This window comes from Coturnix japonica, chromosome 6 (assembly GCF_001577835.2).
Source record: "Coturnix japonica isolate 7356 chromosome 6, Coturnix japonica 2.1, whole genome shotgun sequence".
Taxonomy (NCBI): domain Eukaryota; kingdom Metazoa; phylum Chordata; class Aves; order Galliformes; family Phasianidae; genus Coturnix; species Coturnix japonica.
In genome coordinates, this window is record NC_029521.1 from 7,126,186 (window position 1) to 7,138,959 (window position 12,774).

The following is a 12,774-nucleotide window of genomic DNA, read 5'->3' on the forward strand; positions in this document are numbered from 1 at the left end:
CTCAGCTGCAGAGCAGTAACTCTTTAAGCCACAGATGTAGGATTACTTAAGGCCTTGCTGTAACCCCGAGGAAAGCTGTCCTGTGATCACTATCTCGTGTAGCACAAGCAGTGGTAGACCCACACTTAACACCCTCTGGGACCCCACAGCTGGTAAATTATCTACTTCCAGCTCATAGGCTAAAAGCACAGAATCACACCCTATACTAATACTAAAGCACTCGAATAATGCATATTATCTCAACGCAGGCAAAAGTAAACATGGTGCTGTAGTGATACTGGGAGGAACAGACATGCACTGGAACACAAGGCTTCCCTTGCAAAGCAACTTTCCCCATCACTGCCAGATGACGAGGCCTCTGCAGTCTCTGCGTGCAGTGTGGGCCTTTCCCCTGGATCATATGAACACAGCCCTCTCCTACCAGTTGAAAGTCAGCTGCTGAGGGGAGGGCTAAAGGCCAAGAGAACTGCTTCCAAAGAGAGATGACCTTGCAAGCTCTCTCCCACCCTCTGCTCTCACACTGTGTAACCAAAATGGGACCCTCGGGATTCTCCTAAAAAGTCACAAGGAGAAAAAAAAAACTAAGCGGAGCATTGATGTAACAGCGGGCAGGGGAGCCTCAAGGATCTGGCAGCCAGTGATGGTGAAAGAACTGAATGGACAGGGATGTGGTTTCAAATACAGCAGATAGAGCCCTGCTCCTGCAGCAGGTGTCACGCTGTGCCCCATCTGCCACAACACAGCGGGTGCCGATGCTCCACTTTGCTGCAGTTTCACCCACACTGCACAGCCCCGGCTTGAAAGCAGGATCTTCCACACAGGAGATGAGCCCTGCGTGCTAGGAAAGATTCAGGAGCACAGCCAAGCACAGCTTTCATCCTGCATCAGATATCACAGGAAACAGATTTCAACTTTCCCAATAGGTTTTAAACAGCACTCAAATTAATAGTATATTGTAGCAGTAAGATGATACATAACTCACGCATTTTGCTGCTTTGGAGTGCATTTATGTAAGAATAATACTGAAATTATTTTAATACAATCATATACAAAGATACGCAATGAAGAATTCACAAGTTGTTTTAAGAAAGTAATGCAACATTTTTGACTGTGTCTCTCCTGCCTGTTTCTGTCAGTTGAAGGATGAGAAGTGATAGTCCACATCACAGCATTCTGTGCATTGAAAGTTTAACCAATATAATTAGTGACTCCCATTTGTTTCTACCCGTGCATCCTCTGTAGATACTTTGTTTTAAAAGTTATGCCAGTAATAAGAATGACAGTTCTGGACTCAGAATTACAATTGCAAATCGAGCTGTGTACTTCTTTAATCTAAGCAACCACTGAAGGAATCTTCTACCTGTATCTGCACACTCAGTGTTACGGATACTTCTTTGCGCTTATTCTAAATGTTCGACTTGTAGGTCAGATTTGCCCCAAGTCAGTTAATCTTTTGAAACCCTAAAGATACACAACAAACAGCGCTAACTCCCCACAGCCATGAGCACATTTCTCCCTCTTCCCCTGCCTCTTTGAATTGCCAGGACTGCATACAGCTGGTGATAGTACCCTGCGGCTCCACTGCTGCAGGAAGGCAGAGTGCCACTACACAAGTGGCCCCGGGCAGAGATTTCTTCCTGCAAATGACACACCAGAAGGGAAAGCAGTTTCTAACCACACCTGTAAATGTCTCCTTCCTCCTAGGCAGGATTGGTCTTAGACAGTCAGAGAGTTCAGAAGAAATGAGGCCACAACTTCACACCTCCAGTCATCACAATCTAACCTAAATGTAGCCAAGGACATCAGCACGGATCTGATTGGCTCCAGCCGAAACCTTGAAATCAGAGGAGCTCTGCTCAGAAGACCAGAATAAGGCTTATTATTTCCGCAGATTCATACACAGGGAGTAGCACAGCACACAGCCTTTCCTACTCTGAGTCACTCCAACAGCTCCAAGCTGCTCAGTAGCAACTTGTCAATAAAATGCATTAATGATGTATTTTATACAGAAATAGTGTATTTAACTGACAGCCTACAACAAATGAAGTGTGTGAATTGTGTGTTTAAGAGAATAAATGAAATACAGGATAGGAGTCCGTAAAGTGGTAGAAGTGAGTGAGAGTCTAACGCTACCCAGCCCTGCTTAAAGTTTGGTATCTACATGAACCCAACTCCCCTCCTGATTTCAGCACATTACATCCAGTGCTCCTTTGCTCTTCTACTGACTTACAGGTTCTCTGATAAATAACTGATAACCAACTTTCTTTTACGTAAGCCATCATTACTGGAGAAACAGCAAATGTTACAGACATGTTTGTCTTCACTCTTTCCAGTCTTGTTCTCATCATAATCATATTTGCCTAATATTTCTCTCTCTGACTGGTGGTAGCTTTACAAAACAAACAATTATACCCTTACATAACGAGTGGCACCAACAGTGTGAAAGCTTCTTAGACACAGTCTTCTCTTTTGTCCTATGTGAACACACCTCTGCAGTCACTGGCAATATGACAGCGGATGGTTTCTGCACTGCCTCACCAAGTTCTACACCTTGTGAAACACTCCAGCACCACGACACAACGCGCTCACAGCCAACCACTGACCTTCTAGGTTGGGAGCTTGTCATTGTTCTCCATTCGAGACTCTTGGTTTACCAACGATTACAGGCAATTCTAACTCCTCAAACCAAATCAAGAGGATCTGGGAAGCAGCTCCTAGAAGAAAGTGAAAATGAGTAGGGGATAATTCACAAATGAGGGGGGAAATTATAATACATAACAGTAACCAAGAAGCGAAAAGCTAAAAAACTGCTAGTTTCACAGGAGAGTTCAGGTAGCAGGGAGAGGAGCTCAGAAGTGGTGGAGAGGGGGTGGAAAGAAAATAGATGTACCAGTTCTGAATACATTTTCTATGGGAGGAAAAAACCAACAAACACAGCAGGAGGCCAAAACTGTAACCTGAGCCTGACCTCACTCACACTGGTTTTATCATAAAACCACTGCACTGAACTTTGGTCATTGCATCACCCATACAAAGCAGTCTCAAAGCCCAGCCAAGCAACTACGCAGTGGTTGGTTTTTTCCTTCCCATGCATTCAAGATGGCAGATGTTAGCTAGGAACATTATCTTTCAAATAATAATAAGGTCAATATATTTGTTAGTTGGCTGGACAACTTGCTTTTCAGTGTTGGTTGTTTTGCACAGGTTTTTTGCTTTTTTTTCTATATATCACTGAACTGAAAAATGTGGGTGTGATGTAACATTTAGCTGGAACGTTAAGTGCCAAAGGCATATTTTTGTCCACATCAAACCAATGCAGTAGTTAAAAACACTGCGGATTGTAGCTTATGCAAAACATAAAGCTTGTCACCAACGTAATATGGCACCAGGAACATTTGCATGAAGATATTCTTAAGATCTTTTAGAATCTTAATAAACATCTTTGCACACAGGTGATTCATGGTTTACAGAGCGATAAGCACAAAGGGTCCAGTAACTCACCTTGTGTCACCCAGCAAGTTAAGATCCAGCAGAGAGGCAGAGCTCGAAGTCCTGCTTTTCCATGCTGATTGTCCTTGCAATGGCATGTTAGGCAAGCGCGCAAAGTCCTACTACTACCAAGCATTTCTGCTTCCACAAAACAGTTTATTTTTGTGCTGCACAGGAAAAGAACCAGTGTTGGAAAGTAAGCATTTTAGCAATCACTTCCAAGCATAAAATGTAATTTCTGAGTGAGAACACAAATAGATACCCAAGCCAATGCTGAGATGATATATGATTATCACCAATAACTGCCAAAAATTCCAGCCCATACCTCCATGATTAAACTGACAGACCCTGCGCAGCGGGCTGAACAGAAAAGCAGACTAAACAGTGGGACTTGCAAAGCTCTCAATGTCTGTCAGTACACCATGCATCAGCCAGCATGGCAGCAGGGAGGCTGTGACCATCCCCAGCAGTTCCCTCCAATAGCCAGGGCCAATGGGCTGCTAAAGGCTGACTGCTGCTCACCCCAAAGCACAGATCTCTGCCCCCTTGTCCCAGGTGTCCAGCCAGGTGCAGAAACACTCTCCAACACTGGCACTGGAGAGAGAAATGCTTTTAAAGTACCTGCGTCAGAACAGGCTGAGAGCCACTTTGCCTATGGGTTCGGGTGGAACTCAAAACTAGCAACTCGACTGAGCGCTCTGAGGAGAATCAATTACACCGTGCCCTACATTTGCATTCTGTGCATCGCTTATGTATAAAAAGCGGGAAATAGGTTTGGGAAGAGCGCTCCACATCACTGACCCTTGTTAGCAGCACCTGCACTCCAACCCTCAGCGGGCCATCACAAGATGCTGTGTCTGTACTTGTATGAATGTATGAATGCGGTGTGTAACACTACAAGGCCACACACACCTTTAAGCGTAATGCACATCTAAAGAACTCGGGCTGTCTGTAATCGGGAAAACACACCTGTTCATACTGCTTTTAAACGAACTTACAGGGCTCAGTGGCAGCAGCCCCCGGAGCCCATCGAGCCGCTCGTCAGAACCGCTACTTGCTGCGCCCAGGGGCGCCTGACACGGCTCAAGGAGCGGGGCTGGATGTGGCACAGCTCTGTCCGTTCCCGCAGTTTTCTAACTCTGAATCCGTTCTGACCGGCCGCCTTCGCTGCTCACGGAGGGAACGGAGGGCACGGGGCCGGCCCTCAGCCCCCGCGCTCCCCCGCCCCAACATGGCGGCCGCCCCTCACGCCGCCTCCCGACCCCGCGACCCCTCACGCGCCGCCCGCGGCCTCCGGCAGAGCCGCCCCCTCGCGCCAGCGCCGCCGGGAGCCGTAGTCACCATCATCCTCATCATCACCATCATCCTCATCATCTTCATCCTCATCCTCCTCCTCCCGCCCCAGCCGCCCCCCGCCCCGCACTCTCTCCGCCGCCGTGCCAGGCCCGCCCCGACCCGTCCTCAGGGCGGCGGCAGCGTGAGCGCGGCGGGCGTCGGACTACGAGCCCCGTGGTGCACGGCGGGACCGGCCGCGCCTGCGCGTCGGGGCGGCCGCGGGAGGAAGCGGCGGGAGGAAGCGACGGCAGCGGCTGGGGCGGGCGGGAGCGCGGGGCCGGAGCGGGCCGGGAGGCGCCATGCCCCGGGACAACATGGCCTCCCTGATCCAGCGGGTGGCGCGGCAGGCGCGCATCACGTTCCGCAGCCCCGCGGGGCCGGCGTTCGGCGAGAACCTGCACCGGCTGCAGCAGCTGCTGGACGAGGTGCGCGCCGAGGACCTGCACTTGGCGCCGCGGGGGCCGGCGGCGGCGGCGGCGGGGGGCACGGGGTGCTCGCGGTCCGGCGCCGCGCCGCCCGTCAGCTACATGCACATCTGCGAGACCGAGAGCTTCAGCATGGGCGTGTTCCTGCTGCGCGGCGGCGCCTGCATCCCGCTGCACGACCACCCGGGGATGAACGGCATGCTGAAGGTGCTGTACGGCACGCTGCGCATCGCCTGCATGGACGCGCTGCCCGCCGCCGCCGCTCCGCCGCCCCCCGCCCCGGGGCCGTGCCTGCGCGCCCTGCTGCGCTCCCGGCAGCACTACACGCCCGCGTCGCCGCCCTGCCTGCTCTCGCCGCACAGCGACAACCTGCACCAGATCGACGCGGTGGACGGCCCCGCCGCCTTCCTCGACATCCTGGCGCCGCCCTACGACCCCGAGCACGGCCGGGACTGCCACTACTACCGCCTGCTGGACGGGCCGCCGGCCGGCGCCGAGCCCGCGCTGCCCAGGGAGGTGTGGCTGCTGGAGACCGCGCCGGCCGCCGACTTCTGGTGCGGGGGGGAGCCCTACCCGGGGCCCCGCGTCTGCCCCTGAGGCGGCGCTCGGCACCGCGGGGAACGCCGCGGACACGGAGCGGGGAGCCCCGCCCGGCCCCGCCGCCGAAGGACACGGCGCCCCGCGCCGCCGCTCGGCCCCGCTGGGATCGCGTCGCTCCCGCCGGGGAAAGGCCGCCGGCACGGGCTGCGCCGAGGAGCGCTCGGGGCAATAAAGTGACGGTGTATTTATTGCTTGTGGCTGACGTGCGCCGATGGAGGAGCGGCGCGGGCCGTTTCTACTCGACCGAGCGTTCGGAAAAATAACAAACCAAAAAGCAGCGCCCTGCGTGTGCCGCCGGGCTGCGGTGAAGGGGGGCGGTCGGGCTCCGGCAGAGCGAACGCAATAAGAACATCCCGGGGCCGCCACCCCCACCCCGCGCTGCTGGGAGCGCCGCACCGCCACCCACGGCGGCTTCGGGACGGCTCTGCTGGACGTGCACACGACTGCCCAACTCCCAGCACGGGGCGGGCAGCGGATACACGGCGCTGTGTGCAGGGGGGGAGTGCAGCGAGTTCCCCTCCCGAGGGACGGTGTCGGGTCCTGAATTACCATTTAACAGTTCTCCACGGCGTTACGTGTAAGATCCAGCTATTAGAACTGAAGTTACACAGCGTTCCTATGCGTGTTCCCTCAGCCGGGAGGAGACTCGCAGCTGCTAATTAACTGTGCTTGGAAGTTCTCATATAGCAGCGGCCGAGGGGAGCGCGAGCTGTGGGCATCTTTAGAGAAGACCGCTGCTGTCCCATGGATGCTGCTGCGCGACACTACTCACTTGCCTATAACCTATAGATACCTATATCCGTCTGTACGCATACCCTAGGTTCAGATAGAATTTGACCTGATAACTCTTCTCTTAAAGCGGTCTGTGTTTTTATATGGACAAGTGAACACTGAGCTTTGGAAGCCTTGTAGTTTCGCCCTTTATACTATTTATAAAGATTACTTTTTCATAAGGCTTTTAAATAAACATAGCATAGAAGAGACGCGGTGCATTTTGCCTTGCTGTGCTGTAAGCAGCCTTGAGATCCAGCGTGTCCTCAGCAGGGGATGCGACCTTTCTAACGGGAGAAACTTTTTCTAGAGGTGTCGTACCTGTTTGTGCTGCAGGGAATGAGCCGGTGCCTCTGATGGCTGAGCACATGGTGCAGCCTGGGTCACCGTGTGGGAATCTGAACACAAACCCACTTCCTAAGGGATGTTACCAGCCTGCTCCGGAAACTGTCCCACAACCAGCCTTCGTGTTTCTTGGTGTATTTATCAAAGCAGACTTGTTTTTCCTGTACGGTTGCCTGGATGGGTGAATTTTTAAGTGATTCTGATACAGCGTCACATTTTGAATTGGGGGGTGGGGAGGTGGGCAAGAAGAGATTATGAATGTAAAACACCACCAGCGTTATGCATACACATATGAGTGCTTTTGCAGGGAAAAATTGGTGGAAATTATTTTGCTCAATTTCCATTAATTCTTACAGCACTGTGGAGCATCTGATGTTTCTGCAGCGGGCTTACCTGGTTTTTCCTGGAATTCCCCTGCAGCTCAGCATTAGTTAATGTGCAACAATTCGCTATCAAGCGTAGTCATTAACTGTAATGCAGTGCCTCGGAATGGCACGGCTTGTGTTTCTCACTCACTCCAGCACTAATGAAGACTGTCATCCTTTTCCAGAAGCCCACAAAGGCAGCGTGCCGCATGCAAACAGCAGTACTGGGAAAACAAACTGCAACCAAGAGCATTTCGGTTCTGTATCTCATCTCTCTATCCTCCCCTTAGGTCTCTCTTGTTGCTTTTTATTTTTTCTCCATGTGTAAGACCTAGTGAAGGTATGTGATGGGATAGGACTTCAACGCACAGAGGACAGTGTGATCCCTTACACTGTAGAGCGCTGTTAACAGTTGTGACAAAACCACTTTGTTTTTTTAACTGACGGTGTTAGCATTGAAGTATTAAAGGCATTGCTTCAGGAAATATAGCAAAGAGAACCTGAGATGCATTAAAGAAAAGCCTCTTTGCGTAACTTCTTGCTTGTTCAATGATTGAAACTTACTTCGCGTGTTCTGGATATCTGTAAGCAGAAGGTTTGAGTCTGTAATGCTGTTCTTTCTCTCTGCAGTCTGTTTATTGTGTTTTCACTACAGCAAAGTCGCTGTTATTGCTGAGTTACGGAATAAATACAGGATATCTCACCACCAACCAGTCATTACTTTCCTCCACAAGTATGACAACTTTGAACCAAGTGCAGTAACATGAGTTTCTTTTGCCTGGCAGCCCAAATGGTGCATCCAGCCGTTCTTTGACGAGCAGTGTCTACATCTGAGTTCGTGGCCCTGTAGACACATCCAGACACCTGTGGTACTGCAGCTTGGGAAGCCACTTGTTACTGTAAAGCAAAGGCACAGGTTTAAGGCAGCTGATACTGGTACACAGCGCAAAGTTTCTCGCAGCTGTATGCTAGGTACTGACAGAGAAATTAATTCAGCTCACTTACAATTTCTGTGTTGTGTTCTGCTCTTTGCTGGGGTCCTGATGTTGCGGCAGGGCTGCACTCAGTAGTTTGGAGGCTACAAGCAAAGCCTTGGTTTGTGCACTTGAGTTGCTGAGAGTTTGAGCTGGTGCACAATGCTCCGGCGGTGACCAGCCCATGGTTATCCAAGGCTGCAGCAGTGCCTGGAGGAGCCGAGTGTTGCCCGTCTGCCTTCCTGCACTGCAGCCCAGTGATGCCGACTGGGGACACCACGACTGTGAGGTTGCGCTCCACAGCTGAGACATACCGTGTGCCACCTCTGGCAGCCGGCTGCTGTCCCTCAGGGAGCCCAGGGACGTGTGGGGACCAGGCGGTAAAGTTGCCTCCAATAAGATGAGGGGGGGCAAAATCTCACGACAGCTGTGCGAGGAGGTTGGCAGGGTGCTGAGTAGAGGGGCTCTGTGCTAGCCCCGCTCAGCTTCTTCGTGCCCAGCTTTGGAGACCTGTTTCACTTCCAGGTCTGAAGAGCAGCTGCTCTAAGAGCCAGCACCCGTCCCAGGAGGAAGGCAGCAGGGAGTCTGAATGGAAGAGGCAGGCAGCGGGCTGCCGGTGGCTTCAGTCGGAACAGCCGCTCCAGGTCTGTGCCAGCGCTCACCGCAGTGCTGGGCTGCTTGCAGCTGTCCCAGGCTCCACAGCGCAGCGCCGCACCACCAACAGCCCCGGCCGGGTCAGCATCCTCAAAAATAACTTACAGAAGGTTAAAAAAAATAAATAAAAGAAATAAAAATAGAGAGATTAAGAAAAAAGAAAGAAGAGGAAGGAAAAAAAAAAAAAAGAAAAGAAAAAAAAAAAAAAAAAAAGGAAAAGGGAAAAAAAGCGGCGTCGCGGCAAGACCGATGTGCAGGGGAAAGCCCGGCTCGAGCTGGGGGCGGCCCGAGCAACCCCGGCCTCGCTGTGCCGGAGCCCACTCGGGGCAGCCGCCCCGGGCCGCGGAACACCGCGCTGAGTCACCCCGCCCGCCCGCTCGCACCGCAGCCGGCGCGGCTCTCGCCTCCGACGGGAATCCCCGCGGCCGGCAGCGCGGCTCGGCGCGGCGGGGCCGGGACAGGCGGGGAGCCCCCCTCCCCCGGCAGGCACCTACGGAAATAACGGTGTCAGCGTGGCATAATTAAGAGATTTATTCGTCGTCGCTTATAAACGCCGTGAGCGCCAACCCTGCCGTCGGAGGGCTATGTACAGAGCGGCGGGAGGGAGCCCCGTCCCGCAGCTGCCGCCCGCGGCCGCACACGGCCGTGCCGCCGCCCGCACCTCGCGGCGCAGATCGGGCCGGACCCGTCGGGTGCGCTCGTCCCGGCCGGGCCCTTCCCCCCTAACCCCCTCCCCCCCCCGCAGACGCAACACTCTTCGGTCACCGAAAAGACAATAAAACAACCCCAACCAGTGCGTACAAAAATATAGTCTCTAAAAAAAAAAAAAAAAAATCCCAATATTAATAGGCAGAAATGTACAGCCATACTACAACCAGGGAGGGAAGGCAAACTTTCCGGTCTCGGCGTCGCCGCTGTCGTCGGAGCGGATCGGTAAGGCACCCCCCACATGCAGCCGGGTACGGGCTCACACCACACAAGGCACCAAGGACACCTCACCACGACGGCCCCGCATGCATCCGTCCTCCCGCCGCAGCCCCTATGTACTATGTACAGCCGTCGGCCCCGCCCGGCCCGGCACCCCGCGTCCCCGGGGCTCCGCGCCGCCCCCGCGCCCCGCGCCCGGCTCAGGGCGTCCGCGTCCGCGCCGCGCAGGGACCCAGGGCGGCCCCGCTGCCGCCGGCTCCGGGCTGCGGGGCGGCGGCGGCCCCCGCGCCCTTGCGCTCCTTCTGGCGCAGGTGGATCTTGGTGTGCCGCTTCCTCTCGTCGGAGCGGGCGAACTTCCTCCCGCAGAAGTCGCAGGCGAAGGGCTTCTCGCCGGTGTGGGTGCGGATGTGGGTGGTGAGGTGGTCGCTGCGGCTGAAGTTGCGCATGCAGATGCGGCACTGGAAGGGCTTGTGGCCCGTGTGGATGCGGAGGTGCCGGGTGAGCTCGTCGGAGCGGGAGAAGCGGCGGTCGCAGCCCTCGGCCGGGCAGGGGTAGGGCCGCTCGTGCACCGGCGTCTTGCTGGGCCGGTTGGGGTATTTGCGGGGCCGCAGGATGGGCCGCAGCGGCAGGTGGTGCGGGCTGTATGCGCCCGCGGGCAGCCTTGCGCCCTCCCCAGCTCCGCCGCCGCCGCCGCCGCCGCCTCCGGGGGCAGAGCCGGGAGCGGCGCCCGCCGGGGCCGCCCCCATGGTGAAGTTGCGGATGGTGGAGAGCGGCGTGAGCGGCGGCGGGACGCGGAGCGAGTCGAGGGGGCAGGGGAAGGGCTTGCGGTCGGGGCCGGCGTGCAGCTCCCGCTGGCACTGGGGCGGCGGGAAGAAGCCGCCGTACTCGGGGATGACGGTGAAGAGCCCGCCGTCGGCCGCCGCCGCCTTCGGGGAGGGGTAGGAGGGCGGCGGGGGGAAGGGCAGCGCCCCGCCGCCGGCGGCGGGCAGGAAGGCCGAGGAGGGGTCCTGCGGGTACAGCTCCCCGCAGCCCGAGTAGGGCGGCGGCGGCGGCGAGTAGAGGTGCTCCAGCTCGGCTGGCGGGCCCTGCGCCATGCCGCAGCCCAGCGCCCCGGGCAGCGCTCCGGGGGAGGCGGCGGAGGCGGCGGTGGCCGAGGAGGAGGCGGAGGAGGCGGCGGAGGAGGCGGCGGAGGCGGCGGAGGCGGGCGCGCTGACCCCCTGCAGGATGCCCGCGCTCACGATGTTGATGATGCCCTCGGGGTAGCAGCCGGCGCCGGGGTACTGCGGGTCGATGGAGAACTTGCCCATGTAGGTGAAGGTCTGGTTGCGGGAGGTCGGGGCGCCGGGCGCGAAGCCGCCGCCGTAGGGGAGCTCCAGGGCCCGCTTGTCGCCCATGTCCACGCCGAGCATGCCGTCTGGGGGGCGAGGCGAGGCGCCGGTCAGCACCGCGAGCCCCCCTGGCCCCGGCCCCGGCCCCGGCAGCCGCCCGGGGGGCGCGGGGCCTCGGCGCGCACGTGTCCGCGCCCCGGCCTCCTCCCCCGAGCGGCGCCCCGAGAGACCCCGGCCGGACGAGCCCCGGGCTTCCGCCGCCCCTCGCCCGCCCCCGCAGCCGCCCGCCCGCCCGCCGCCCCGGCCTCGCCGCCCCGCACCTGCGCGGCCGCGCGGCTCCGCTTACCTGCGGCCACGCCGCTCATCTGGTCGAACGGCCCCGCGGGGTCGGCATTGGGGAAGATCGCGACCGAAGTCGGCAGCGCGGCGGAGATGTCGTCCGCGGGGTAGATGCCCTCGGGCAGCTGGTGCGGGAACCCGCCGAGGGGCACCGGGAGCTTGTCCGCCGCCTTGGCGGTCATCATGGGGGCGGCGGGCGGCCCGGGGAGCCGCGCTCCCGGGCGGCGGCGGCGGCTGCGGGCGCTCGGGGCGGGGACGGGGCTCTCCCCTGCCTCCCGCTACCGACGCGGGGGGATCGCGGGGAGCCGGCACGGAGCTGGCATGTGCGGGCGGGCGGCCGCCCCGTCGCGGCGGTGCCCCGGGAGAGCCGCGCTCCCGCCGCAGCTCGCGCTGGAGGACAAGTCTGGCGGTAACTATTTATGGGGGCCCCCTGAATGCCCGGGACGTCACTGCCCATATAAGGACTGAGGAACGGGGCCCGGCGGTCACGTGGGCGCCCGCGTGCGGCCCCGCCGCCCCGCGCCCGCCCCGGCCCCCGACTCCCCGCGCCCCGCGGAGGCGGCCCCGGCCCGACCCGGCCCCGCGCTGCCCCCCGGGGGCCGCCGCCGAGCCGGCAGCGCCCCTCCGCCCGCCGCCGCCGAGGGGGTATTCCGGTGGCGGGGCCCTTGTCCTAAAAAGGCGAAGATCCGGCCCCGCCCCGCTGCCCTTTTTAGGGCTCGTTCCGGAAAAATTAAAGCTCGGAAAGCAGAGGAGGTCCCGGGGCCGCCCCGCCGGACCCCGCTCACTTTCTTAGCCGCCCGTGACCGCAGAGCGGCGGCTCGGGAAAGCGCCGCGCTCGCGGAGCCCCGCTTCTCCTTTTCGCTTTTTTTCTCTCTCACTTACGGATGGAAAGAGCCGCCGAGCGCGGCGCTGCCTTTTTGGAAAGTGTCTGATCTATAAATACCGCCGCGAACGCGGAGCAGCGCCGGCTGCCGACGAGAGCTCCTCGCCGGGGCCGGGCCGGGGGCGGCGGGGGCACCGAGCTCTTCCCGGATCCCCCCGGGCCGCCCTGCCCGGCTCAGCGCCGCGCCGTGGAACCGGAGCCAACTGCAGCGCGGCCCCGACGGCGGAGCGCACCGCACCTGCCCCGCCGCTGCCGGGCCTCGGCACCGCGGCTGCGGGAGACGACAGAAGCTCCCGCCCGCGGCACCCGGCGCGGTTCTCCCGCTCGGACCTCGCTCCC

General features: G+C 58.4%; 3 protein-coding genes across 8 annotated transcripts in view; 1 reads left to right on the plus strand and 2 right to left on the minus strand.

Moving 5' to 3' along the window:
• RTKN2 (rhotekin 2) overlaps positions 1 to 4,757 on the minus strand; it is a 179,543-nt gene extending 174,786 nt beyond the window's left edge. For 5 of the 6 annotated variants that reach the window (XM_032445583.1, XM_032445582.1, XM_015866253.2 and 2 more), the window contains exons 1-2: positions 3,502 to 4,757; positions 2,604 to 2,714 (exon numbers count right to left, since the gene is read on the minus strand). The gene's annotated coding sequence lies outside the window, so the exon portion shown is untranslated. The remainder of the gene's footprint in view (positions 1 to 2,603; positions 2,715 to 3,501) is intronic. The other variant, XM_015866254.2, reaches the window with a different exon arrangement.
• A 220-nt stretch (positions 4,758 to 4,977) lies between these two features.
• On the plus strand, positions 4,978 to 8,040 carry ADO (2-aminoethanethiol dioxygenase). The gene has a single exon (XM_015866271.2). It carries the CDS (start codon positions 5,124 to 5,126, stop codon positions 5,844 to 5,846), a length of 723 nt encoding a protein of 240 aa, XP_015721757.1. The 5' UTR covers positions 4,978 to 5,123; the 3' UTR covers positions 5,847 to 8,040.
• A 2,021-nt stretch (positions 8,041 to 10,061) lies between these two features.
• On the minus strand, positions 10,062 to 11,814 carry EGR2 (early growth response 2). Its single transcript, XM_015866270.2, has 2 exons — positions 11,560 to 11,814; positions 10,062 to 11,299 (listed from the first exon to the last, which is right to left on the minus strand). The coding sequence occupies exons 1-2, from the start codon at positions 11,735 to 11,737 to the stop codon at positions 10,086 to 10,088; spliced, it is 1,392 nt and encodes a 463-aa protein (XP_015721756.1). The 5' UTR covers positions 11,738 to 11,814; the 3' UTR covers positions 10,062 to 10,085.
• Between the last annotated feature and the right edge of the window lie 960 nt (positions 11,815 to 12,774).

Coding starts and splice junctions, on each gene's coding strand:
- ADO (XM_015866271.2), top strand. CDS start 5,124: ATGCCCCGGGACAACATGGCCTCCCTGATCCAGCGGGTGGCGCGGCAG.
- EGR2 (XM_015866270.2), bottom strand. CDS start 11,737: ATGATGACCGCCAAGGCGGCGGACAAGCTCCCGGTGCCCCTCGGCGGG. Junction 11,300..11,559: donor GATGAGCGGCGTGGCCGCAG/GTAAGCGGAGCC, acceptor CTCGCCCCCCAG/ACGGCATGCTCGGCGTGGAC.